We start from the raw sequence: 26,355 nt of genomic DNA on the forward strand, positions 1-26,355 counted from the left end.
CACTGTTCCTCTAAATACGAAAGAGCTGAGTGAAGATGGGGGCCTGATAATGATAACAATGACATGGAGGCTTCATATCAAACGCCACAGACAGGAAGAATAGAATGCAGACGAGAGTCAGGGGAACGGAGAGTGACTGTTTCCGAGGGCCGTTTCTCCAAAACACAACCCCAACGGCACAGCGAAGTGAAGGTCTGAGGTCTGAGAAGAAACGGTTCCCACAGATACTACAGGCACAGGAACAGTACAGGAACAGCGACAACCTTTCGAGAAATTTAGAGGACAATAGGTGAATCTCTGAAGGGAGAAACCGGTAGGAGCGTAGCCCTTCCACACTTTTACATCCAAGATCCTTCGCCAGTCGAACCAGAGATGCAGCTGGAAACCTTGATGTCATCTTCACGAGTGGAAATATGGAAATGGGAATATCTAATATGAGGATGAATGTCTTTTTTGTGGGAGGGGTCAGACTGGGACACAGCTGTCCAGAAACAGCCGGCTCTAACAGAGGGTTCTGTCTGCCCGTGGTGATCCACAGCAAACACACGCGAGCAGACCAGCCCTGCCAGCATCGCGCAGAAGCGACAGCATCTGGCAAACAGGTCAACTAGAGAACGAGTCAAACTCAGAGACCCCGGGGGGGAGGGGGGACTTTCCTCCAAACGCTCACCTGAGTGGTTTTTGTCGTGCACGTTGACGATGATCAGCTGGTACGGCGCCTTGGTGGGCGAGGCTGCTCCAGAGGTGGCCACCGATTGGTCCCCGGCGCTTGAGGTGGCCACCGATTGGTCCCCAGCGCTTGACTGGGTGGTGCCGGCTGGAACTCTTGGCAAGGCCCCAGAATCTGGCCCCTCCTCCTTGTAGACCACAGCAGGCCGCTGGCCTGGCTGGCGGGTGCTGTCAGGCAGGCCTGGCTCAGGGGTGACCTTCCTGCCCCCGGCCTGGGGAGTCACCCCATCCCCCTCCTCCCCCTCGCTGGATCCCTCCCCGCTCCCGCTGCCCTCCCCGCTCCCGCTGCTCTCCTCCCCCCGGCCGGAGCCTCCTTCCTCCCTGTCGGAGGGCTCTCCCCCCTGGGCGATGTCCAGCTGCGAGGGCTGGGAGACGGTGGTGGGCAGGGGGGGAAACTGCAAGGAGAGGATATCCCCCCGGGGCAGGGACTCGACCAGGCTGGGGTCCTTCTGATCGAAGTCGTCCGCGTCGAAATCGGGGAAGGGAGTGCTCACCGTGGCCGGGGGGGAGGGGGAGTCTGTGGGGGGGAGGTGGGACCCGAAGGTGGTGGTGTGGGGTTGGTGTCGGGGCCTGACTGTAACGGCAAGGTGAGCTCTGGGCGCTGCGTGCGGTCGGAGAGCCTCCGGGGTTGTGATTGGTCCAGGAGTAGTGATCTCTGGTTCCTTACCTGGAGAAGAGGAGAGGGGGGAGATCGGGGGGGGTGGCAAGCGAGGGGAGGAGAGAAGAGGAATACGGTAAACGTCATTAGAAAGGTAATAAGCTGTTTAGGCAGGAATGCTTTGCTGGCGGTCGAATACTTTCAAGAGGGCAAATAGCGCCAAGTACAGTTTGCTAAACATGGTGTTTTCAGAATGGCCTTAGCTCACTGCAGGCTTTAAATGGAAGTCCAACCACTGTGATTTCAGGAAAGTGAAGTCAGCTGTCTAGATAAAACCCTTTCAGCAGTGGAAGCAGCGTTACCAGTGGTGTCAGAATGACCATATGCAGAACAGGCCTGGACGAGACCACTGCAGCCGTATTTATAGACGCCTGAACAGCTTGGAAACTGGTGCTTTTAGGCCAATTCCAAACCACCCATATCATCTCTTTCTCCCCTCCCTCTCTCTCTCTCTCTCTCTCTCTCTCCCCTCTCTCTCTCTCTCTCCCCCCCCCCCCCCCCCCCCCCCCCCCTCTCTCTCTCTCTCTCTCTCTCTCCCCCCCCCCCCCCCCTCTCTCTCTCCTCTCCTCTCTCTTTCTCACATTAGTCTCAAGATATTTCTTTTGGCCATGACTAGCATCAGGACATGTGTTTATCTCTCCCTTTTGCATGAATCCAGTCCCGCCGCCGTCTGCAGTGCTTCACGCACAGAACACATGAACGTCCCGGGCACCTGAACTTGGAGCCGTTCCAGGTAGCATGTCAGCACCACACTACATGTGTGACCCTCTATAAAAAAAAGATCTACCACCTAAGAACAGGAGAGGGGAAGGGGAGGGCAAACACACACACACACAACATACAATGGGCCTTTGTGAGTGCAAACTGCTGAACTCATACTTTGTCCCATGAGAATATCCGGTCTGTTGGCACACTATAAGTTAACTGACACAACGCTGTATACTTTCAGCTCACTGCCCCCTCTTTCTCACTGAGGTGGGCTGTGGCAGAACGTGCAGAAGGAGAGTCCCTTTCTCTCTTTCCTTCATCTCTCTCTCTCTCTCTCTCTCTCTCTCTCTCTCTCTCTCTCTCTCTCTCTCTTTCCTTCTCTCTCTCTTTCCTTCTCTCTCTCTTTCTCTTGCTTCTTTCTCTCTCTCTCTCTCTCTCTCTCTCCCTTTCCTTCTCTCTCTCTCTTTTCCTGTCCTTCTCTCTCTCTCTCTCTCTCTCTCTCTCTCTCTCTCTCTCTCTCTCTCTCTCTCTCTCTCTTTCTCTTCCCCTCCCCTTCTCTCTCTTTCTCTTTCTCTTCCCCTTTCCCTCTCTCTTTCCCTTTTCGTCTCTCTCTCTCTTCCCCTTTCCTTCTCTCTCTCTCTCTCTCTCTTGTGTGTTCCGTAGGTACATCCAGAGCTCTCTTGGCTCCGAGCAGAGGCGCTCAGGGGAGTTGCTGGAGCACTTTCACTCTGTAAGGAGACCCTACATACAGCAGGAGCCCGGCCAGCCCAGCCCAGCTCAGCTCAGCACAGACCAGATGTGATGTCATTTGTTTGGCGAGCCACGGCCATCTGGCTGGGCTGAGGTCTGTCCTTACACTATATGGTCATGTCACTTCAATTAGATGGCTGTAGTTCACTGCTCTGTCCCTATAGCCCGCCAAAAACACAGCCAGCTCACAGTGTCCGGGTCATAGGGGGTGGTTTGCACACGGGCCAAGGATGCGACTGCGTTTTACCCACCTCACTGTACATCCCCCTGGAAAAACGAGACTCTTGGTACGTATGTATGGTATACATATTTTCTCCGGATGACGATTAGACATCTGGGAGATAAACATGCGTACCTCTCTCCAGTCCTCCCCCTCCCTCTCTCTCTTTCTCCCTCTCTCCCATCCTCCCTCTCTCCCTCTGTCGCTGGGCAGGGTCCAGCTGCGATGCATTAGGGACCCTGCCCCGTTTCTCTCTGCTCTGCTATCTGTTTTATAGGCTGCTTGCTTGAGTTGGGTTTTCCCCTCATAAAAAAAAAACACACCAGTCCATAAACAAGGGGGACCGTGTTATTCCACTGTTTTGGGGGTTTGCTTGTTTTCCCCCGAGCGGGCATAACTCGAACGCATCTCTCAGCGCCTTAGAATCCGCCTGTTTCGAAACCATTCGAGACTTGTGCCCTTCAAAGTTGTTGTGTTCAACCAGCCACAGATAGTGTCTGGGGAGTCCTGGTGACCTGCCAAGTCAAGCCGTCGTCTGGTGTTCTTTGACCTGTGTGGGCACTGGCATGGCCCAGCATTAAGGCCACGTTTACTTGACTTTACCTTTGGCTGGTGAGGTTGAAAACTCCAGAGCAGCCCGGCGAAGTGAGGAGGAGGTCACGGTCTCTCCAGATGTCAGAAACAGAATGCTCGCAGAGCAAACACACATTTCCAAGGCAACGTCGCCTCTAAAGCCGTAAGCATGCATGCGCGCGTCAGGTCTCATGTGTAACCTTGTTACTCCTCCCCTTTCTTTTCCCTCTCGCTTTTTTGTCTTTTTCCTTACAGAGACGCGAGACATGCCCCCCAGACGATCCTCAGCAGGAAGTGAAAACAAGGTCAAAGTTTAAACACACACAAACCATCATTCACAAGTCTGGGGTGAGGGAAACGCTACATGGTTGACCTTGAGACGGGTCCAACAGGCAGAACGTAGCTCAGAGAGGAGAGACAGTGCGTGCGTGTGTGTGTGTGTGTGTGTAAATGTGTGGGACAGGAGAGAAGAGAAACGAGAGCTCAGGAAAAAAAAAGCTGCCCCAGTCCTGTCTAAATCAACCAATCAGGAGCAATGGAGGGTTCACCCAGGGGGGACCCCTTCTTTATGGTTCTGGGCGGTGGGGGGGGGGCAGCCCAATGTATGTCCGGTGTTATTCAGTCTCACCCTTGAAGCAGAAAGCCCCATGCAGGTCAGTGGGCTTGGGGAAGCCGGTCTGGTCGGCGTGTTTATAGAGGGTGCGGACCCCCAGGAGGCCCCCTCCACACTGGGGCCTGGGGACCGAGACGGGGTAGCGGGCGCTGCCGTCCGACAGCCAGCCGTAGTCACAGCGGTCCAGACCCCTCCTCCAGGCTGCGAACAGCTGGCCAGGGGAGGCCAGCACTGCCCCTTCGCTCACACACAGACGGGTGGCCTGGCGAAAGGTCAGTTTGTAGCGGATGGCAGGGTAGAATACCTCTCCTGCTGAGTGAGACACACAGTCAATGACAGTCAGTGACATCCATTTGTGATGGCAGAGCGGTTAGGGAATCGGGGCTGTTAATCGGAAGGTTGCAGGTTCGATTCCCGTCCGTGCCAATGACTTGGGCAAGGCACTTCACCCTACTTGCCTCGGGGGGGGGGGGGGGGGAATGTCCCTGTACTTACACTGTAAATCGCTCTGGATAAGAGCGTCTGCTAAAGGTTGCAGGTTCGATTCCCGTCCGTGCCAATGACTTGGGCAAGGCACTTCACCCTACTTGCCTCGGGGGGGGGGGAATGTCCCTGTACTTGCACTGTAAATCGCTCTGGATAAGAGCGTCTGCAAAATGACTAAATGTCTTGACAAGGACGCGTTATATGACAAAGACTAAGGACATACTACATACTGAATATACAAACTGATATTCATTTGAGGTGGATATGCTACATCCCCCCACACAGCAGCCCCTTCAGTCTCACCGTGCAGTTTGTCCACATAGCAGTAAACATCGTACGTCTCTGTCGGGTCCCGCAGCCCATACGTCCTCACACCAGGTCTGTTCTTCATATCGCCTGAGCAACCAGGACGGGGCTTTGTGATTGGGTATCTAAAAGGCAAAGGGGGGACGGACGGACAAATGAAATCGCCTCCTTCTGACCACACACAGACATACAGACATACGTGTTCACACAGGTACACACACACACCTGACGGTCTGGTCAGCGAGCCAGCCGGCGTCGCACTGGTCGAGGCCGTCCTCGAAGGCGGCGTGCAGCTGCTCCGCGGTAGCGATGGTGGCCCCGGCTGACTGACATGCGTCCACAGCGCCTTGGAAGTCGAGAGTGTAGCGACTGGTACTGGCCCGGTAGTGGAACACAACGCCTAGAGGGAGAACACAACCCGTCAGCCCGTCAGTCAGCCAGTCAGAAAGTCAGTCAGTCATGTTAGTATCGCATTTTAGTTGTATTCTTTTTGTTCGCCACACATTAAACAAACTCTACTGTCGTGGGATGTGTTCTTGTTTTCCTTTTCTTCTTTCTTTCGATGGCCATGCCTGGTAGCTGAAATGTGGTTTTCTTTGCACTGTGGCGAGGAAACGAAGACCGTTCCTCGACTCCTGACCACAGAAACACCGTGAAACGACGCACTTCTCATCCTTGATCTTTCTGCGCGCACTACTACGTGTGTCGCTTTGGATAAAAGCGTCTGCCAAACAAATAAAACGTGGTGTCAGTGCCAAATGTACAGCGCTGACGATGAAGTTTGCGCAACACCAACGGCGGTTTGAAGTGAAAGGGTGATTAGTATCAGTCTGGTTCCGTTTTACGTTAACAAATGTCCGACTTCCATTCCAGTTACTCCTTGAGTAGGGAAGCTGCAACAACTAAGTGGTTTGAGCAGGGCAGTTGACACAGGTGAGAGAGGAGGAACTCAAAGCATTGAAGTACTCTCCCCGTGATCCAAACCCCTTTTGTCGTCTCGGGGCACGCATCTGGGCCTGTCGTTTGCCACAAAAACAAAAAACAAAGAATATGACCTCTGTCTCAAGCTAGAAGCTTCTGGCAGCTTCACAGGAGCTGTGTGTGAATGTGCTGTGGAAAGCAGGGCTGTAGGTCACTCATAAGGATGTCTTTGTGAGTGAACAGGCCCTGCTGTTCATCCCTAATGTGGAATCCAAGCTACCGGGAGTCTAATGATATTCGTTCAGTCCCACACTGACACGGTCGCCCACCCTATAGCCTCTGCATAACGGAAAGATGAACTGTTTCAATAGCGATTTGTCTGATGTGCGTTTGATGGACGTGGGCGTTGAAACAGGTACAGGTCTCTGTTGGGTTCGCTAGGGGTTAGGGCGGGATCGAGGAACAATGAATCGGGACATTGAATGAATCAGCAGCATCACTGAGATTTGATCGTTCGCTTTGGATATGGCCTGATCCTTTCGAATGCTGTCTTGATTGTAGCCATGGAAGAGACTGGGATTAGCTCCAACTGTTGAGTCCAATTGAGAATGCTAGCTCCAAAATGAGTGAGGGAACTACCAGAGGATGAACTGACGGGCATGTTCTAGAGTTTCACCACAAAACCCAGACTGGAACTAATGATAATATGAGTCTGTGTGTGTGTGTGGGTGTGTGTGTGTGTTCCACTCACCGCTGACGTTGAGACTGACTGAAGCCTGGGTGTCCTCCATCCCGTGCATGACTTCACAGCGGTACAGGCCGGCATCGCTAGCCCTCAGGCGGACGATGGTCAGCGAGGCGTCCCCTACTGCCCCGGGGTGGCTGGCGACAGCCACCCTGCCTTGAAACTCCTGGCCCACCTTGACCACTCCTCCCTGGGCTACCAGCACCACCTTCTCCGCCTCACCCTCCAACCGTATCCACTTGATCCGTAGCTGGTCCTCGGGGCTCTGCGTGGGAGAGTTGCGGGGGTGGGGGTGAAGGGTGTGCGTGGGGCTGTCGGAGGTGGTTGGCGTGATTGAGAAGTGGCATGGCAACACCGCCTTGCCGGCCAGAGAGCCGCTAGCCGGTGAGCTCTTTTCCATTGTCATCTTCCAGGCTTGGTCTGGAAACACAAGAGTTAGCTTGATGAATGAGAGACAGAAAGAGAGAAATAGGAGAAAGAGAAAAAGGAAAAGTATTTTAAAAAAGAGAGGAAGAGAGATTGATAAGGAGGAAAGAGAAAAAGGAAAAGTATAAAAGAAAAAAGAGAAAGAGAGAGGGACTGAAATTTAAAAGAAATACTCACCGTGCTCAGCGTAGCTCGAGCACAAACACACCAGCCACAGCAGGTGTCTGATTCGTAGTGACATCTCTGCGGTGACTTATGTAAAAAGAAGGAAACGAAAAAGCAACGTATAAGCTGTTACATTCAAACTATCATAAAAAGTGCAAACGGTTGAAAACACGAGAGGGTAGGGATGCTAACCTTTAACAGAGTGAACCGTGCAAGACTGTAGCAGTGTACAGAGCGTAAAGTTGGAAAGATACCTCTACTCTCACAGTTGAGTCAAGACAATGAACCCTAACTCGAGAGAACAGATCTAAAACCTGTGTCATAAAACAAATGCGTCAATTAGGTCAAATAACTATCTTATAACGGAAATTTGCGAAGTTTCTTGCCAAGTTGTCAACCAATTTGGTCACGAATTATGCTCTCTCCTCTTTCGCAGACGGGAACACAGCACAGATGTGCTGGGATGATGAGCAGCTGGGCAGCTGTGCTCTACGTTCTCGCTTCTCCAGGTCAGATAAGCCCTCGCCTTGAGCTATGATAATAAATCTTATCGACTGATCAGCTGTCAATGGGTGTGACTGAATGATTAGGACATAAAAGAGGCTTCTGGAATGAGGTTCCTCCACGAACCGTTAAAAGTTATCAGCATGAGAACATTCCTGACCACCCAAACTCTTGCTCTTTCCCCGGGATAACAATGCGACATCCATGTCTTTAATTGCAAAAAGATGTCGAACATCCACAGCCACCACAGTACATGTATCCATGTGCATGATAAGCAGATAGCGCTGATTCCTTGCATACATTACAACAATTGTGCAAAAGTTCCGCCCAAAACATAAGCCTATCCTTTAAAAACACCTAATTTACCAATCAAGGGATACAAAAGATAATCAAATAGCCTAAGGCTAGCACTAAAAAGGTAATATACTACACTTTTTTTAAAACCATACCTCTGAAGTTGTGGAATCCAATATCTGACGTGAAGTCTAGAGCTCCAACTGTAAGTTCCAGAGAGATGTTTGTGCCGAGTAGATCTCTCCGCAAACCTCAGGCTGGTCCGACACGGAATCAGTGAGAACTATCCTCCACTCACCCTCGGCTGCAAGTTCAAACCCACTTTACCACCACTATTATCCCGTCTTTAGTGAGAGGAGGGGCGCACATGTCTAACACGCCAAATACCGCCCCGAAAAAGAGAGGAGAGACTTTCACAATTTCCTTGACTCATGTTCTGACTCAAGTGTAAATGTAAGTGCAGATTGGACATTAATTTAATCAAACCTAATATGGTAAAGTGTACAATTCTGATCAAAGGCATTAGAAACACTATCATTTCAACAATGAACACCTGTATTGAACAATAAATATAACATGGGTAAGCTGCCATTGACACTTCAAAACTCAACGTTATTTGAGGTTTAGTTGAGTATGCTTAAGGCGCAGGCAGGTCAACTAAATGCTTGAATTCCAAATCATTAAACTATATCCTGGGGGAAGTAAACTTTGTTTTATGTTTCTTTAAATTATAAACATAATCAAGTGGAGAGTAATGTATATAATTGCAATGTTTATTGAAGAAACACAATCACAAATTTCATGTAAAACGTGTTAACTTAATTGTATCATCCCTTGGACATAGCCACTCACAACCCAACAAATACATTTCCTGATCACTGATCATACCACTTCAGAGTTTTGATATTGTATGTTGAGTCACGTGTTCAAATAACACCCGTGAACCCTGCAGCTCAGCCTAAAGTATCAAAATGTCACTTCTGTACATGTTCTCAAAAGTCTTCAAACAGGTCTTCTGTGTCACGACTGGTTGCCGTAGCATCTGAGGAACACTGGGGTGCCTGCTGCTTATTGGCTGTCCTTCTGCTCGTCACTGGGGAGTCCCTACTGTGCACACGCACGCACGCACGCACGCACACACACACACACACACACACACACGGACACACACACACGGACACACACACACGGACACACACACACAGGGAAAGCAGGTCAGCAGGCTAATGAAGGTGGTTTACAGCCTAGTTTTCCTGTGAGCCAGGAAGTGTATCATGTGGCATGTTATGCCCCAGACTGGAAACACATGGGCAGGTTTAATACCTGTGTGTGTGTGTGAGTGCATGTGTGAGTGCATGTGTGTGTGTGTGTGTGTGTGAGTGCGTGTGTTTGTGTTTGTCATGATAAATCTCGCCCCTGTATCGGGTTGTTGTCAGACAAGTCGAACTGCGTTTCCTCCTCTACAGACGGCACCGTCACGCACCTTCAAAGGGGCTCAATGTGGGGAGGAAACGTCAACACGGGCCGACATTAAGAGATAAGGCCCACGGTGCTGCGGCTCACAAGCTGCACGCGTGTGCACGCGCAGGCCAGCCATTGGAGGAGAGAGCGGGGACGAGCCGAGGAGAAAAGAAAGGAGGGGGAGAAAAGAAAAAGGAAGAAGAAATGGGTGGGCGGCTTCTTCTTCTGTCCCCGGGCCCCGCAGCTTTGACACACGGGGCCTCCTATACGACCTCCTGTAAAATAGGAGGCTTTTCGAGGCGGGTCTCTCTTCCATCGGTAAATCACCTCGCTAACCAGGAACACCTCTCACCTTTGGCCCCGGTCGACGGAGAACGAAGAGGAGCGAGGGGAGGCTGATTGGACTCCAGACTTGCCGTGCACTACATCACGTTGGGATCGTTTGTGAGAAGGACCCAACTTTAGACGGGTTGTGGGTACGGGATGGGAATGCTGCGGCGTCGTCATCGACAAATCTTACTCGCAAAATCCAAACAAAATTCCACGGAGGCGACGAAATGGGGGGGCCACAAAGATTTCGGAGATGCTGGAGCATGTGAATGGAGAGACGGATGAAGATGAAGGGAGAGATACAGTGGACAAAGGGAGACAGAGACAGAGAGAGAGATGGAGAGAGAGAGAGAGAGAGAGAGAGAGAGAGAGAGAGAGAGAGAGAGAGAGAGAGAGAGAGAGGAGGAGGAGAGGAGAGGAGGGGGGGGAGAGCCCTGAGCTCGTTTAAATCATTCCCAACTGTATGACAAACACGAGTTTCGCTGCTGGAACCCGTTAAGAGGAAGTGGTAGAGCTGTCCGCAGTGCGAGAGGAAACACAAAGGACCACCGGAGCCCGAACACATGGCTCCGACACATCCTCCACCAGGAGGGGCCGCGAGGTGAGCGCTCTGACCCCCGGCCGCACGGGCACGGGAGGCGACCTGAGGGCCTCCGCCACGAGGTTCTACACACACACACACTCAACACACGCACCACAAACACGCATTGGCTCACTGTCATACAACAGAAGGCCAGTCTCAGTGGTGTGCTCGTTTGTGGTTCTTGAGACCAGAGGAGGTTCGCCCTCCATGTCTGACGTGCCGCAGTGCCATGATTACGCCTGGCTCCTTACACTCTCCCTCTCCCTCTCTCTCTCTCTCTTCTCTCTCTCTTCTCCCTCTCTCTCTTCTCCCTCTCCCTCTCTCTCTGTCTTCTCCCTCCCTCTCTCTCTCCCTCTCTCCCCCTCTCTCTCTCTTTCTCTCGCTCTTGTTTTCTCTAAACATCCCCCCCCTGCCTCCAGCCCGGCACGCAGGCACACTAACAGACAGATGACCAGGAGGAGCACTCACACAAGGTATCGATGTGCCTCACGTATAGATGAACTCATCGAACTGTGCCAAGTTCTGTTTACAAGCCTGTGCAACCCAGCAACCCCCCCCCCCCCCCCCCCCCCCCTCCAAACTACCCCCCCCATACAAGGGTCTTGGAATGATTATCTCTGCCGAGGCTGGGAGCAATGTGCTGATGGTTTACAGAGGCCTGCCCTGCACAGTGTGTGTTTGCTTGTGCCACCCTATCAAAGCCTGCGTGGGTCTGACTCATGGGAAGTCATGGGAAAATCTATCAAGAACGAGACAAAAACGAGTAACACAGAACTTCCTCATGAGCAGGCCCGGCGCTACGTGATGTTAGGGACCGAGCGAAGCTAGCTTACCACACAGCTGTAGTTTCAAATCAAAGTGTAGCCCTTTTTTACAAGCGGTGTCAGAGGGCTTCGCGCGTGCCCACCGAATTGCCCCCTCAGCCAACCTAAACCCCTAGGGAGGGTAGTTTGAGTCCATCTAGTTCTTTCTGCTGTTGTTCTTTCTTTCACTCCTTGCCTTTCATTTCTGTGAGCTCTCTTTATTTCTCCTTCGCTACCCTCTCGCCCGGCTGTTCTTCCCTTATCAGTCTTTTGGGCTTTTTAGAGATAAACCTCCGCAGAGAGAGAGAGAGACAGAGAGAGAGAGACAGAGAGAAAGACAGAAAGAGAGAGAGAGAGAGAGACAGAAAGAGAGAGAGACAGAGAGACAGAGAGGGAGAGACAGAAAGAGAGACGGAGAGGGAGGTGGGAAACATGAAGGTGAAATGGGGTCATGGATAAAGTAAAAAGAAAAAAAAAAAAACATTACAGATGACCGTCCACCCACCCATATCCTTCCTTTCCATTCCCCTCCTCTCCTGCCACCCTCCCCTCCTCTCTCCTCCTCTCCCCTCTCCAGGCAGACAGAGGCCTGTCTTCAGCTGTGGCTGCCCGGCGCCCTGCAGGCCTGGTTCTGAGGGAGCCCAGTCCACAACGTTGCCCCTGGAGCAATTACACGCCGGCAGCTGCCCATCAACTCACTTCTGTTTCTTGTTGGCCGGGGCAGGGCTGGTAATGGGCTTGGGTTTTCGGGGCTACTGCCGACTACAGCTGCGGACGGCACCACGGTCAGCCATCTGTGCGCGGCATCGCTCTGTGTGACACCCAGCTCCCTGGCCGAGACTGGCTCTGAGACCGTCTATATGACAGGGGGAGGGGGGGCGTGGAAAAAGGCCAGTCTGGAACGTTCTCGAGAATGACCACCTGCTTGTCGATGCTGCAGGAGAGAGGCTGGTATTGTGGTGTTTTGGATCGGTAGCACCGGGGGGGGGGGGTCGGAGGCCTCCAGTTAGCCGAGCGAGGTTTGGTGCTCTCCCTCCCGAGCCGACAGCTCCAAGTGGAGGAAAAAATAAATAAATGGAACCGTGTCTTGTGGAGAACAAACACTGTTCTATTTCCAAAACTCCATGATGATGCTGCAAACACATGACGGTCCTGTGCTCTAATATCACACCACAACAACAACAACAGGGACGGTACAGCTTCAGGTGTGATCCTGAATGAAGGGTTAGGCCCGTGAATGCACACTGCCACACCGAGCCTGTTGTTCACCACACACACACACACACTCAGGGACGGAGAGACAAGGCGGGGGTCGGGAGGTATTTCACCTGAGGCCACTCGTGTACCAACCTTCTCGTGACCAGCTGGACTGCCTGAGGACTAGTAACAGTGTGTGTGTGTGTGTGTTTGTTTGTTTGTGTGCTTGAAAGTCAGAAAGAAAGCGAGAGACACCCAGTAGAAAGGGAGAGAAGCCCGGTGGGTTTGGTGCACCGAACAGGCCCGGCAGCAACCGAAACTCCAAGACACGGCAGGAGAACGGCACATTTTTATTAGCAATAAAGCGAGAATGCTGAATGTGATATTCCGTTAAGGTGGAAAGCCATAAATGTGACATGCCCTTAAGGTGGACAGCTGTGCTTTCTTTTTTTCCTACGGACGCCTGTTAGGGGGAGGAGGGTGGGACGAGGGACGAGGGGAGGGGGGCGGACAGGAGGATGGAAACTCTGAGCTGACCAGCTGAGTTCAGGACCACGGGGTCCCCCCAGTCCCACTTCTACACCCTTCCCTCCTCTTTTTCCTCTTTCATCTTCCCCGTCCTGGCCTAGTTTCTCTCCTGCAGAGCCCCCCCCCCCCCCCCCGTCGTAGACAACGACTGAGCTGTGACACCAGCCGCCCTGTGGTCGACCGTGCCGCACGTCACCCTGCTAAGAGGGTGCTGACAGCGTGACTTATTCTGCGGCAGGACGGTCCAGAGAGTCTCCTAGCAGCTTCTCCAGCCCCCCCCCCCCCCCCCGGCCCGTGACAAACAAGCAGAGTGACGGAGCGCTGTGAGTTTAGCAGTGACGGGCGCTCGGAGGAATTGTGGATCCGATCCGAAGCGTCGACATGTTGTTTAGCGGCGTCGCGCTCTTATATGTGGAGCGTTCAAGGTACGGTGGGGGGGTGGGGGGGGTTCTGGACGTCTGGTCAGTCCGCGAGTGATTCGGATGAGTTCACCGGCAGTAAATATCGACGATGACGAAATGTTTTTCTTTGCCTGTCGTCTGTGACTTCTGGAGCAAAAAGGGGAAGTCGGCCTCACTCAGTCACTCGGCCTCACTCGGTCACTCGCCAACGCAAACCAGGGATCAATTAGGCCCACTGGTTTACAACACCCAGACGACTGTAAAGGAGGCTGCATTGTCTGGGTGGAACCTAAACAATGGGGCGTCTTTGGAAAAGCAAATGAAGCCCACGGGTGACCTGCTCAGAGGGTCAACAGATAGGCAGGTGGGGGTGATGGGTGAGGGGGGGTGGGGTTAGGAGAGAGATTGCTCGACACAAAGCCGACCCCTGAGGAGAGATGTTTATGATGTTTGATTTTCCCAGTGACAAACCTGAACGTTGAATGAGGGGATGAAGGAAACGTGGGTTGGAGGGAAGGGGTATGTGTGTGTGTGTGTGTGTTTTCCAGGAGAAGGATATTCCCATTTGATAGAGGGCACACGAAGAGAGAAATATGACTGCCGGTGGACGAGTGCTTGGTAGACAGAAATGAGCCTAAATAAAGCTTTAACGATCAAGGTGGGACCCCAGTGGAAACCCATAACTCGATCACAATGGAGGACACGAGTCCTCCGTGTCTGACATCTATTCTTGGGGCGGAAGTGTTACACCCAAGCTAAGTGGACGAACGCAGGGATTGCCTGATCAGCAATTCACAATTTGGCAGAATAGCAGAGGCCATAAACTCATCTGTTCAGAGAACACAGAACTTAAAGAGTATTTAGAAAGTTTATATTCTAGGATAGGGGGGGAAACAGGGAGGGAAACAGCAGACAGCTGTAAAAACCGACAGCGTTATAGGCCCTTTGCATTATGGGGGGAAAGTGGGCTGAATAATATGGGCAGAGACAACTAGAGATAGAATGAACCACTAACATCCTTGTATGAAGGTTATACAGACAATAAAACTGTTAATGGTGGGCGGAAACATCCAGAACAAAAAGGAAACATCCGGTCGATCTGGTAGCATGGCGATTATGACAGTGCTGTGTTGGGTTGGGAGTTGACGTCGATCGCTATGGCGATGTAGCGCAGGTACCTCTGTGTGGGAATCACCTCCGGGGTCGGTTTCTTGGCAACGACATCGGGCGGCCGTTGGTGGCGGAAGCGGCGTTTACGACAGGGGGCAATGTCCGTGAGGTCGCTGGGACTATCGGCCAATGGGCTGCGGCTTCGCACCTCTGAGAAAGAAAAAACACACCGCAAAGCCAGTGAAAACGCGGTTGCGGTCCACCATATACATGTCACTCACATCCCTTTGATACTCGCATTCCTGACCTGGAACTAAACTGTTCAAGGTTTTTTGTTGATACACACAAGACGCAGCACTCGAGGACAGAGGCAGGGGATCGCGGGAGAGGAGGGTGCTTGCGGCAACTGCATGCCGTTGTCAAGCTGGCTGGAACACGCACAGGGCCACGTGACCCACCCCTCACACCTGGAGCAGACACTTCTCTCGCCGACTCTCCGTCCCTCCGCTCTGCTCCTCTCCTTTCGTCACCTCTTTAAAGACTCTCCCCTCTCTCCCAGGACTCCCAGACGGCAGGTCGGACACGGGGGACCTGGAGCGGGGCAGGTGTGTGTGGGTGCTGTGGGTGGGCCTCTCCCCCCCCCCCCCCCCCTCCCTCCCTCCCCTCCCCTCTCCCCTCCCCCCACCCTCCCTCCCCTCCCTCCCAACCCACCCAAATCAGCAGGTTGGAGAGATGAAAGGAGAGTCATGACAACAGCAGGAGGAGAGGAGGAGTTAACACACACCGACACGGGGCGTGTCCCAATAGTGTACGGTGGTTTCCCCGCCTCTCCTTCCTCCTCGGTCCACTAGGACCCGCGTTTGCTCATTAGGCTGCTCGCTTTCAGCTGTCTGACTCCGACACCCTCCGCACACGCCCTCCTCTGTCAAGTCTTCACATAACCGCCTCGTTGACGCCAGTCACTGAAGTCTGTAAAACCAGTCTGTTAAACGGAATGGCTCGATAAACCCACAACAAGGTAAGAAGGCAAGGAGTGGATGACACACACACACACGACACCCAGGTCATTCACAACCTCAAAGGCAGACACCGTCAACAACATCCCGGCAACACACCTGGGCCTTCGGTCCTGCGACCGGCACACGCCCAGACAATAAAAGTTGCCAGGCGTCCTACACGGCGCCGAAGCCTGGGGCACGCTGTCACTTCCCCTTCCTCGGCTGGCGACGCACCAACCCTCTGACTCACCCCGCCGCGGCAAGCAAAAACAACACAGGAACCCGGGAGCTTTGTCCCCCATCCATCTCAGCCTGCAGCTGGGGTAGGAAGAGAGAGGGCCCCCCCCCCCAGAGGCACGTACCCACACCCCAAGCCCTGCTGTGGAGCCTCTCGCAGGGGTAGCGGGGGCAGGAGAGAGAGGGGGGGGGCGGCAATCGGCACGACCCGACCGAAGAGCGCTCGTGGTGGGCGACGCGCCACAGAGCCTCCCTTCTCAGGCGAGCGGGAGATGCAGCCACACTCCCCATCGAGTCTCCAGGCCCTGTATCCGCCGGCCTCGATCGGCCCATCCGTCCATGTTTTTAGATGACAGGTCGGAGGGGCCCCAGACTCAGGATTATATAATCCCTCCATGATGTCATCCCTGGCCCCCGGGCAGAAACAACACCAGTCACCCAACTGAATCTCCCCCCCTTCCCCCCCCCCCCCCCCCCCCCCGGGTCCCGACGCATAAACACCATGCGTTTCCGTGACGACCAAGCAGGCCAGTGTACCGACGGAACCTGTCGTGCTTTGCAAAACGTGATGTCACACCTTCTGCTCCGAACCATAACAACCATTAAGGTGGACTGACAGACAGAACTGATGGATGGACGGACCCCGAGTCCCGACACCAATGATGGCTGGCTTTGTGTTCAGGTTGGACATGCTCAATCCTCCCTGTAAAGCACATGACACAAAGTGAGGGGGGGGGGGGAGCTATTATGAGGGGGGGGGCCTTCCTGGATTTCGCTTTGGGGCACATACATGGCGGTGTGTGCGTGTGTGCTTGTGTTTACAGCCAGGGTTTAACGAGCATGACACCGAGGAGAGTGACGTTGGCTGAAGGTTTAACCACAAGGTAATGGTTTCCGGAGGGACCCTTGAGCTGTGGCCCTCTCTCTCAAGTTAGAACACGCTAGAAAAGTAGACAAGAACTTCAATATAACCCCCACAGTAACCTCCCACATCGCTCGCGCCCTGATGTCATCACTGCGAGACGACCGCCACCACGCGTGCGCAAACGACGTCAGAGTGAGTGAGAGTATGAGAGAGAGAGAGAGAGAGAGAGAGAGAGAGAGAGAGAGAGAGAGAGAGAGAGAGAGAGAGAGGAAAGGCGTTTCTCGGACCGGTGTTAGCTGCGCTGGTCGTAGGGGCGGGGCCTGCCGCCGGGCTCTCCTCCGGGTCTTCGTCGGTGCTGCCGCCGTAGTCCTCCTCTTCCTCTGAGGGGCGCCCTGACGTCCGTCTCTGGGCTGGGCTGCTGGGGGGGGGGGGACGACGACGACATGGATGTCACACGCACGAACACGGACATAGCGCATACACGAACACAAACACGTAGCTCATGCTATTGGCTAACAAGAGTATTGCGTTGGCATTGCAAAATCCCTCCGGTCACGAGAAATCCCGACATTGCGCAGAGAATCAGCGGTCAAAGGCTGTTGGGTAAGGATTGGGCAACGCGTGACGTGCGCAGAGTACAGGGGCTGGGCGTGTGGGCGGTTCAAGGGTCTCCCGCAGGGCAGGCTAGAGTAGGCTGGAGCTGGCAGCCGGGGGAGTGGGTGACCAGGTGGGCGGGAGGAAGCTCTGTCTGGGGGCGGGGTGGAGGGCGGGGCGGGGCGGGGCGGAGCGGAGGGCGGGGCGGAGGGCGGGGCGGAGGGCGGGGCGGAGGGCACCTGTTCTCCTGCAGGGCGGCGATCCTCTCCTGCAGGCTCCGGATCTTGGCCTTCTTCTCGTTGAGCACCAGGACAAAGCGAGTGTACAGCTCGCCCTCCAGGGACACCTTCTCTGCCACGTAGCGCTTCATCCTGCACACACACACACACACACACTTCTTGAGTGCAGTTTCTCCTTTCGACCCTGTCCTCCGTCATCCCCTCTTCTCTCGCTTCTGTCTAGCCTCGCGGTGGATCGCTTTCTGGCAGCGGTTGCCGGGGGAACCTAACACACACTGTTCTTTCCCCCCCCCTCTCCAGAAACACAATGCCTCCATTCTGAAGCGGCCTGATCAGCTCTGTGAAGCTACGGTCGAAAAATCGGACTGATTAGAAACACATGGACCCCATTCAAGGTGATGGGAGCTGACCTCAACGCTTACTTGGGAGGGATTCCCTCGATTGTGTGTGTGTGTGTGTGTGTGACGTTGTGCGTCGGAGGTTGTGTGTGCGGCTGTTTGATCTATGCCCGTGTGTGTGTGCAGCCCTGTAGCCTGTGTGCGTCAGAGAGGCCCACTTTTAGCACCTTGGGTGTGTTCCATTCTCACGCACGCACACACGCACGCACACACACTGACATCAGCTCCTAGCTACATGAGACGTGCAGTGGCGACTCTCCCAATGGAGAGTTATGGGGATTGGGTAATGACTGAGAGAGGGAGGAAACAGACATTGGTCATGGATTTTGGACAGAGTGATGTTTGTGTGTGATTTTGTGTGTGTGTGTATCGTTTATGCGACTCTTACTCAGTAGTGATGTGTTGCTGCTCCTGTCTGAATCGATGGTTCTCCTCTTTCAGTCGCTGGTTGTGGTTCTCCAGAGCAGCTGTCTGTTGTAGAAAGTGAGCCAGTAAGGCTCGGACCTCCACCAGCGGCTCTGGGTGAGCCCTCAGTGACACGGAGCCCAGCTGGATCTGGAGTGGGGGGGGGAGGTAGTGGCAGTTAAGTCAAGTTGAAGAAAACGTCTTCAATCCTTCAATGCAAAGACGATGCCAACGGTTGTGATCAGCGAGGAAGGCAGGAATCCATGTCCGTCCGTCCGTGGCTGGATTATCTCTCGTCTCGTCTTGAATTATCTTGAGAATCGAGGGGGGGGGGGGGGGGGGGGGGGGGGGGGGGGGGGGGGGGGGGGGGGGGGGGGGACCGTACGAAGTGAAATTCTGTTTTTTTCTCAGGAACCAAGGGCGTGCAGTGTTGCGAGTAAAGTTGTTTGGGTGAGCGGCTTGCGAAACATAAATATTAACATGTTCGGCATCCTATTGAGCCATGGGACTCGCGTGAAGCAAATATACACACGTTCGTCCGCCAATGGGAACTGCCCTAGTGTATTTAACCCTTGTGTTACCTTCAGGTCATTCTGAGCAATCAGTCATTGTGACCCACCGTCGTATGCGACAATTTTACCGCATACAAAAACAAAGTGAAGCATTTTCTTTTTCTTGGGCTGTGTCAGACCCCCCACATTGCGAAGGTTAAAATACAATTATTTGTATTTGTTTTTGTACTGGGTACAATTGGGTAAACACAACGATGGTTCGTTATGAACCTTTGGGTCATGTGACCCGAAGGCGGCAATTAGGTTGACAAAAATGGATGCCGATAGAAACCACACTGTCATCCTCACAAGTGGCTGGAAGCTCCCTCACTCTCACAGACACTTAGCGACCGCAGCCCGGAGCCTCTGCCGTCTCCCACCTGGACAGACGCCGTCTCTCAGATAACAACCTGGCCTACCAAAGGCCTCCCTGACCCCCCTCCGAAGCTGCCACAACCCGAAATAACTGACCTCTAGGAAAGGCTAAGTGTGTGTACGTGTGTGTGTGTTTGATAAAGACTGTTGACCTACTGGCAGACGATCCCAGGTTGACAGAGAAGGACTGACAGAAACATGTCCACCAGGACCATGGCCTCTCTCTTCCTGTCTCTGTTCATGTGGCCTACTCTTTCTCAGTCCTTCTTAGAAGCTTTCCCGCCAGCCTCCCGTTTCCTCACTAGGATATTTACAGCTTTTCGAACACCAGCCAGTCCTTACTTCATCCCCTCTGAGTAACATAAGTAAATAACTTCAGCTTAAACTTCAGAACTAATATTGCCAGAGATGGAAACATGACTTCCATTCCTCGAGACTGAAAACAGTCACGGCGGTTGGTCTATTTACGTACTTTTTATGTGTATTTAATTTGCAGCTTTCAATTACGTTTCGTCTTTTGGCTGGTCAAGACTATCAGTCATTTGAAATGCCGGTAGGGATTTGGTCATGAAACAATGGGTTGATAACAATCTGGCCCAAAGGCCATTGGCTGGTACTGTCATGATGCCCCCACCAGTTTGGCTGGGTAAAGCTGGACAGAGAATGTTGACGCAGAAGTTCCACAAGTCGTCATAGAGACACTACTGTTCGTTTTCTGAAGTGATTGACAGCAGGCAAAATAACAAGACGCTGGCAAGCTTTGACACACTGCCGTAAATCTTCAGTGGTGAGAGAGACAGAAGCGTAGATAAACTGTTTCTCACTCTTTGCCCTATGCCAGTCATTTTGGTCAACTCCCCCTGTCTTACAGTGAATAACTGAGATCAGTGGTTCTTGGCAGAACTAATTGAGGTGGTGACTGAGTGGTTTACACAGACCCCTCTCTTCATTATGAAGACCACGCCGAGGACAAGGAAAGAATAAAAAAAAGACCTCTCGCAAGTCAAACGAGTCCACGAGCTCACAATTGTCTACAACACTGTGGGTCTTCTGCAGATATATGGTGTCGCAACGACTGTTACTAGGGGTCAAAGACCAGGCAGAAGACCGAGATCCTCTCTATTCTGACTCACTCATGTCTCAAAATCTGATGAATGATTCTTCTGAACAACTGTTGAGCAAGAACCGCCCCCTCCCCAGGAAAGCTTTTCCGTTGGGGATGACACATCGTGATACATTCAGTGAAAGGAACTCTTTGAAAACTTTCAGTTCTTTACAGAGGCTAAACACTTTCATTCCTCTTTTACTGTAACAGATGCCCCTGGGTTTCCATTCTCTAATTATTGCTATGACAACAAAGCAGACGTGTTTATTCGGAGCGTATGGTCGTGCGCACGTGTGTGTCTCTCTGTGGTGCGTGTGTGCACGGCAGGTCTGTCACTACTGTGTTTGGGAGTGTTTACTTCCATAGTGATAAACCCTCAACAGCGCAATGTGTGGATCATTTTCCTGTCAGAGGACGGCGGAAGGCTTAACTCAGAAAGCAAGCGCAGGCGGGGCCGCGACTTCAAAAACAGGCAGGCCTGGGAAGCCCCCGTGTTTGACGTGCATTAGCGTGATTAGCGTTATGACAGGTTAGCCTCTGGGGCAGAAACCTTTGACCCCACATAGCCTGGTAACACAGATGTGATATGGTCGACCAAGGATCTGGCTATCAGAGGACCACCCCCCCGACACACACACACACACACACACATACACATACAACTCTGACCTCATGCGTGTTTATTTTCTCCAGCTCATATTCCATCCTGTGGGCCATTTAGCACTCACCTCAGGCGTGTTCATGGTCAATGAGCTACAGCTCCTATAATAACAGCGGCTCACAGACATGCTAACGTGCAGTGAGCCTCTGACTGTGACAAGCACCCTCATGTTTCTGCTGTACCTCACTGCATACATCACTTCCTGGGTTTAAATGGGCAACAACAACAAAAGTGAAACCTTTCTGGTCTTTCTCCATTTCTCTCTCTGGCTATTATGTTTTTGAAAGTTATTTGTTATCCTCAAGTGGTGGTCATTAGGGCAGAGGTCCCTATTTATGCCCAGAAATTCCATCAATGTCAACTCTCAGGATCACATGATGGATCAGCTGTGTCAGAGCATAGTGGACAGCCTAAAGACCACATATCATGTGATCCTCCCAGGAAAAAGTATTGAACATGAAAATGTCACAATCTGCTCAAAAGTGACCTCTCCTGCAGCGGGTGTCGGAATATCACCATGTGTAGCCTATATGGGGTATAGGTGTACTGCATGTGTACAATTTCCCTCCACACCAGCGGAGGGCACCACTCACCCATATGTCACTCTCCACTTTCTCGTAGGCCAGGGTTCTGCTGGAGCTGGGGCCGTGGCAGGGCGTCAGAGTAAAACTGTATCCAGGATCTAAACTTCCTTCTCCTGTCAGAACCTGATGGAGGTCCTGAATATATCTCTCCTTCTTCATCTCCAGCTCTGCAGCCTCTTTACTCACAGCATCCTCCCCCACTGCAGACAGGGGTGTGTGGGTGGTGTGGGTGGGTGGGTTGTAAGAGACAGGAGGGGGGGGGGGGGGGGGGGGGGGGGGGGGGGGGGGGGTTATAGAATCACACAATTGGATGGTTAGTCTGGCTGGGACTTGGGCCCCCTCATACTATAGTCAGACTGTGAGAGCAGTCAGGTCTGGGGTCAGTGGGGGGGGGGGGGGGGGGGGAGGGGTGCTCACCTTCGCCATCCCAGGCAGACTGTCCATCAGTCAGCATCGCCTGGAAGCCTGAGCCTAAGTCACGCCCATTCCACGCCAGTCGCAGAAAATAGGAGGTTTCAGGTTCTGAGGAAACGGACACCTGTCGCACCGTCACAGGCATTTCTGGTCGGCAGACACACCGCTGGAAAAACAACACGACCTATCAAAACTTATTAGCCTACGCCCAAACATGCCCTGATACAGTATAGGCCTACTGCATTGTAATGGCTAAGCTCATCCGTCCCATTCTCACACAGCAGAACAGAAGAAGTTGGTTTCGAATATGACAGAGCAACTCAGGCCAGCCATACTATGGCACTCAGGCTTCTCTTACATCATTTTCCTGGCTACCAAGACAGGCTGCAGCTTCTGGTGCTGGTTTTGACAGCCAAACTATAAACCCTCGATCCCACCTCGACTTGGAACAACCAGCAAGCTACCACCACACCGAAAACAGAGCATTTCTTTGGTGGAACTTGACACAGTCACCGCCGTAGTACACATCTTAAATATTTAACATGCACAGAGTTCTAAACAACTAAACTTGTAGGGGACGGATTTGTTAGCTTAAAACGACAACCAACCCCTAAATCAACTGCCATCATTTAAGTTTAGGGATGCCAGACACAAACAGAAGTGGAAAGCTTTCTATCTCTTTTGCTTATTTTCTCTGACTTCTAAGTAATATATTTCATGCATTGTTTAGAGGGCTTGCAGTCTTAACAGTAACATGCCGTAATGTTTGTAAACACGACTCATAGGTCTGCACGTGGTGGCATTGCATTCAAAGTAAGCGTATGCAGTTTTCATATAACATCTTACCTTAAAGTTCCTCCGTTATTCTAATTAAATATTGAATGCTAGATTTAACATTAAAACATTTAAACCGTTAAAAGAAGCTGTTTTACATCCGTTTATTTCCGGGCAGTACTTGGCGCAGGTTACTTACGTCATTTGATAAGCGACGAAAGTTTGAAGTGAAACAAGCTAAGCTAATCCACCCTAGCCTTTTGGTAAACCAAAATGGTAAGTTGTATAGCTTAACAGTGTCACTAGTACATTGTTATTGCTAAGTAACTACCTGTATTAATCGTGAACATGTTGAAAGTGAAGTGTGTTTATTTGTGTCTTTCATTGGTGCGCTTAGAGATACTTTGAATGATCGATAGTTAGCAGCCAGCTAGCTAGTATGACTTAGTAGTAGTCTAATGTGTCTGGCTTTTACCTTAAAGTCTTAACTTTGATTCATATTCCCAAATGACAATGATTATTTATTCCCTCCATATATACCCTTTATCTCTCTTTTTTCCCCCTCCACTCACTCATTCACTCAATTTCCACTCTCACATTTTCACTGCCTTTTCTCCTTCTGTTCTCTTGCTTTCTGTTGTCTCTCCCTCTTTCTTTTGTCGTCCTCACAGTCGGCCATATTCAACTTCCAGAGTTTGCTGACGGTGATTTTGTTGCTCATCTGTACCTGTGCATATCTCCATACCCTCGCTCCAAGCCTGCTGGACAAGCATAAGACTGGGTACGCTCTCTCAACATATTCCCTCCAACTCAGACCAGTATGTTGAGAGATGTTGGCTCGACTCTGAAAGTAGTACTGTTCAGTAGTGACAGTTGTGTATACAGTCCCACTTACAGACACCCCTGCCTATAAATTAGACACAACCACATTTTTTGTTTGGGGTTTTTACGGGAAAGGCTTTTACCACAAAAACCACAGCTCAAAATTCCTTTCCCGATGCTCTTTTCTTCTTTCTAATGGGGAGGTTAAAGCAACAAGCTGTGTACCACATGTTGGAGGGAGGGAAATGAAGGGATTACAGCGAGCACATGATTTTAGCTCCGCAAACATCATGCTCTTTCCAAGACAAATTAGGCTGCACTAAGATGCGGCTCAGGCCTTATGGCACTGTTGTTACAAACACACACTTGAAGCCCAATAGTTGAAGCCTATTGTTTTAGGGGAGGTTCATTGGTTGCACTGTGTGTGTGTGTGTTGCTGATGTGTTTATTGACATGAAATGAGTTCTCACAGATGCATCTCTCCCAACTGAGCATGAGAATCTGGGAGAGTAGCCCCCCATGTAGACCCCAAAGGGGTGGACCCAGTTGGCTGGAGACAGTCTGTCACCCTCCAATCACCCACCGATGACAGACTGTCTATTGTTTATGAAAAGCGCTCCCACGAGACACACAGCTCGAATAAACCAGGACTTGTGGGTCTCAGGTGGCTGAGCGGGTAGAGCATCGGGCTAGTAATCTGAAGGTTGCCAGTTCGATTCCCGGCCGGTGCACATGATGTTGTGTCCTTGGGCAAAGCACTTCATCCTACTTGCCTCGCGGAGAATGTCCCTGTACTTACTGTAAGTCGCTCTGGATAAGAACGTCTGCTAAATGTAAAATGTCTCGTTTCGTTTTTCTGGCTGGGAACTTGAGTGTTTCATGACCTTGACAAAAGGTATTGGCAGTGTATTTAGAAAGGCCATCAGCGTGTCTCCTATCTGTTGGCCAAAAGACAGGAGGAGGGCAATGAATGAAGACGGACGACCAGTCCCAGAAGAGCTATTTGAAGGTAGCTTGACGGAGCACGTTCGGTTCAAGTCACCAGGCATGAGATTCTCAACCAGATATCCTTAAACAGTTTTCTGATCTAGTTACATTAGAAATATACCTATTTCCTACGCTGGATGGACAATAGAGGCACCCCTTTTCTCCCCCGCCTTGTCATAAAGTCAAATGAGCGGTCGGATCTCCCTAATCATTCTCCTCGGATAGACACAAACACAAACAGGGTGAATTTCCGGCAGCCAGTTCAAATGAGGGCCAGTTTCCTCTAGCGTCATTTGACTTAACCCCCCCCCCCCCCCATGTGTGTAATTACCTCCGGACTCTCCAATGCGTGTGTGTGTGTGTGTGTGTGTACAGAGGAGGCACTGTGAGTTCTGTAAGATATTTTGAGTCGTGTGATGGTTCTTTTTACATTCCTCCTCAGGATATTGGGTATCTTCTGGAAATGCGCCCGAATAGGTGAGCCGTATTTATTTCGAATCATGTCTGTTCATACCAGGGATGTGACTTGTCATGCACTAGCCGTCTGTTCCTCATTGTAGTTTAGTCATGACTATAGAGACACGTGTCGACATTCAAACGTGTCAATAAACTGTGAATGATGTCAACGTTGTACAAATTCCTGATTACGTTTCCACGTGACTTTTTGTATTTCCTCTCGTCATTTATAGGATCATGACACCTATTTTTACATGTTCTTGATTGGCTGTCACGATGACCAGAACTGACCAATCTGAACAAGAGCATGATCAAGGGGTCTTCTTTCTGATTCCCAGGCGAGAGGAAGAGTCCCTACGTGGCCCTGTGCTGCGCGGTCATGGCCGTCGCCATCCTGTTCTCTGAGTAGCACCTCGGCCTCCTCAGCCGTGGTGCTCCCGGTTTCCCTGTAGGCTTCCCTCCTGTCTGGAGGAGCAACCAGGGATGGATCCACCTCTCTAGTCCTGAACCAGCTCTTCCTTTCGTCTCCACGCGCCTCCCGTGGATCTGGGAGGATCGTCTCACCTTCTCCTCCGATGGGGCCATCCTCACCCCCTGTCATGTCGTGTCTGCTCTAGGGACGTGTCTCAGCTGGGTGTCTCAGCTGGGTGTCTCTCGGCCCTCTCGCCGGGTCCGATCTGGGATCAAGGCCTTTTGCCGAGTCAGGAACTGGAACTGCTACTGATCAATGCAATGCTGTTTCCCCCCTCCCCGACCCCCCTGACTGAAGCAGTTGCCTGTCATCCCTCTCACATCCATCCCCACTGGAGGCGTCAGCGATCGCCAACATCCCCGAGCTCTGTGCAAACGCTGACCTTGTTTTGTCGTCATCATTTGCCGTTTTTGTTGCTTTTGTTGTTGTTGTTTTCAGTTGAATATCTCTAGATGTTTGACCCATGTGTCATACTAAAGTGAGAGTCTTAGAAGGTCGACATGGAGATGAGAATGGAGGATGGTGTGTATGCAGTTCTATCATATGACCCTTTGCACGACTCTGTTCTGTTGTGCCTTGTTCAGAAATAGATAAGAACTGTGAGAGAACATGGGTCAACTCTGTGTTCGAGACAGGGGCCAACTCTTTATTTTAAATGTTACAATAGACTGAATGATTGTTTTTATGACCCTGTCTTGAAGCTGTCCCTAAATCGTGGTGCTCGCTTTGAAACGGGAACGTTTGAAAACGCTTTTTCGAACATTTCAATAAAGCCAAGACGACTGACGGCCAACATTTAGCCATGCATGTTTCTGACTCGCTCCTTCTGAGTACCAGAGTAGGGGGCGGGGGTTCCCGACACAGTTTGATGAGGAGGGATATCTTTCTAATGACCACTACTTAATGG

At 51.8% G+C, this 26,355-nt stretch overlaps 3 protein-coding genes across 4 annotated transcripts; 1 reads left to right on the forward strand and 2 right to left on the reverse strand.

The window, feature by feature from the left end:
• Positions 1 to 117: 117 nt before the first annotated feature.
• On the reverse strand, positions 118 to 8,437 carry LOC124463044 (versican core protein-like). The gene is made up of 8 exons (XM_047014735.1): positions 8,254 to 8,437; positions 7,313 to 7,387; positions 6,716 to 7,129; positions 5,269 to 5,443; positions 5,041 to 5,168; positions 4,267 to 4,560; positions 507 to 1,396; positions 118 to 201 (listed from the first exon to the last, which is right to left on the reverse strand). Exons 2-8 carry the CDS (start codon positions 7,374 to 7,376, stop codon positions 118 to 120), a joined length of 2,049 nt encoding a protein of 682 aa, XP_046870691.1. The 5' UTR covers positions 7,377 to 7,387; positions 8,254 to 8,437.
• A 413-nt stretch (positions 8,438 to 8,850) lies between these two features.
• xrcc4 (X-ray repair complementing defective repair in Chinese hamster cells 4) lies at positions 8,851 to 22,900 on the reverse strand. Of its 2 annotated transcripts, none has more exons than XM_047014872.1 (8): positions 22,784 to 22,900; positions 21,941 to 22,103; positions 21,533 to 21,723; positions 18,231 to 18,397; positions 17,445 to 17,576; positions 16,899 to 17,026; positions 14,580 to 14,721; positions 8,851 to 9,205 (listed from the first exon to the last, which is right to left on the reverse strand). In XM_047014872.1, exons 2-8 carry the CDS (start codon positions 22,080 to 22,082, stop codon positions 9,091 to 9,093), a joined length of 1,017 nt encoding a protein of 338 aa, XP_046870828.1. In that variant the 5' UTR covers positions 22,083 to 22,103; positions 22,784 to 22,900; the 3' UTR covers positions 8,851 to 9,090. The 2 variants fall into 2 exon arrangements, with proteins under 2 accessions (XP_046870828.1, XP_046870827.1); XM_047014871.1 differs by having other exon boundaries at positions 16,899 to 17,029.
• Positions 22,901 to 22,902: 2 nt separating this feature from the next.
• tmem167a (transmembrane protein 167A) lies at positions 22,903 to 26,251 on the forward strand. Its single transcript, XM_047014874.1, has 4 exons — positions 22,903 to 22,987; positions 23,383 to 23,492; positions 24,963 to 24,997; positions 25,315 to 26,251. The coding sequence occupies exons 1-4, from the start codon at positions 22,985 to 22,987 to the stop codon at positions 25,383 to 25,385; spliced, it is 219 nt and encodes a 72-aa protein (XP_046870830.1). The 5' UTR covers positions 22,903 to 22,984; the 3' UTR covers positions 25,386 to 26,251.
• The last annotated feature ends 104 nt before the right edge of the window (positions 26,252 to 26,355 follow it).

The sequence above is a fragment of the Hypomesus transpacificus genome, unplaced genomic scaffold, assembly GCF_021917145.1.
Source record: "Hypomesus transpacificus isolate Combined female unplaced genomic scaffold, fHypTra1 scaffold_27, whole genome shotgun sequence".
Taxonomy (NCBI): Eukaryota; Metazoa; Chordata; class Actinopteri; order Osmeriformes; family Osmeridae; genus Hypomesus; species Hypomesus transpacificus.

What these genes read in the sequence shown, in the direction of transcription:
- xrcc4 (XM_047014871.1), bottom strand. Translation starts at nt 22,082, where the DNA reads ATGCCTGTGACGGTGCGACAGGTGTCCGTTTCCTCAGAACCTGAAACC. An exon ending in GACCAGCGCAGCTAACACCG is followed by an intron (nt 14,722 to 16,898) that starts GTCCGAGAAACG and finishes TTTCTTTCTCAG; the next exon opens with AGGTGCGAAGCCGCAGCCCA. An exon ending in GAGGTGATTCCCACACAGAG is followed by an intron (nt 9,206 to 14,579) that starts GTACCTGCGCTA and finishes GCGTGTGCACAG; the next exon opens with TAGGGACTCCCCAGTGACGA.
- tmem167a (XM_047014874.1), top strand. An exon ending in CTGGACAAGCATAAGACTGG is followed by an intron (nt 23,493 to 24,962) that starts GTACGCTCTCTC and finishes ATTCCTCCTCAG; the next exon opens with GATATTGGGTATCTTCTGGA. An exon ending in CTGGAAATGCGCCCGAATAG is followed by an intron (nt 24,998 to 25,314) that starts GTGAGCCGTATT and finishes TCTGATTCCCAG; the next exon opens with GCGAGAGGAAGAGTCCCTAC.
- LOC124463044 (XM_047014735.1), bottom strand. Translation starts at nt 7,376, where the DNA reads ATGTCACTACGAATCAGACACCTGCTGTGGCTGGTGTGTTTGTGCTCG. An exon ending in CTCGAGCTACGCTGAGCACG is followed by an intron (nt 7,130 to 7,312) that starts GTGAGTATTTCT and finishes TTGTGTTTCCAG; the next exon opens with ACCAAGCCTGGAAGATGACA. An exon ending in CTCGCTGACCAGACCGTCAG is followed by an intron (nt 5,169 to 5,268) that starts GTGTGTGTGTGT and finishes TTTGCCTTTTAG; the next exon opens with ATACCCAATCACAAAGCCCC.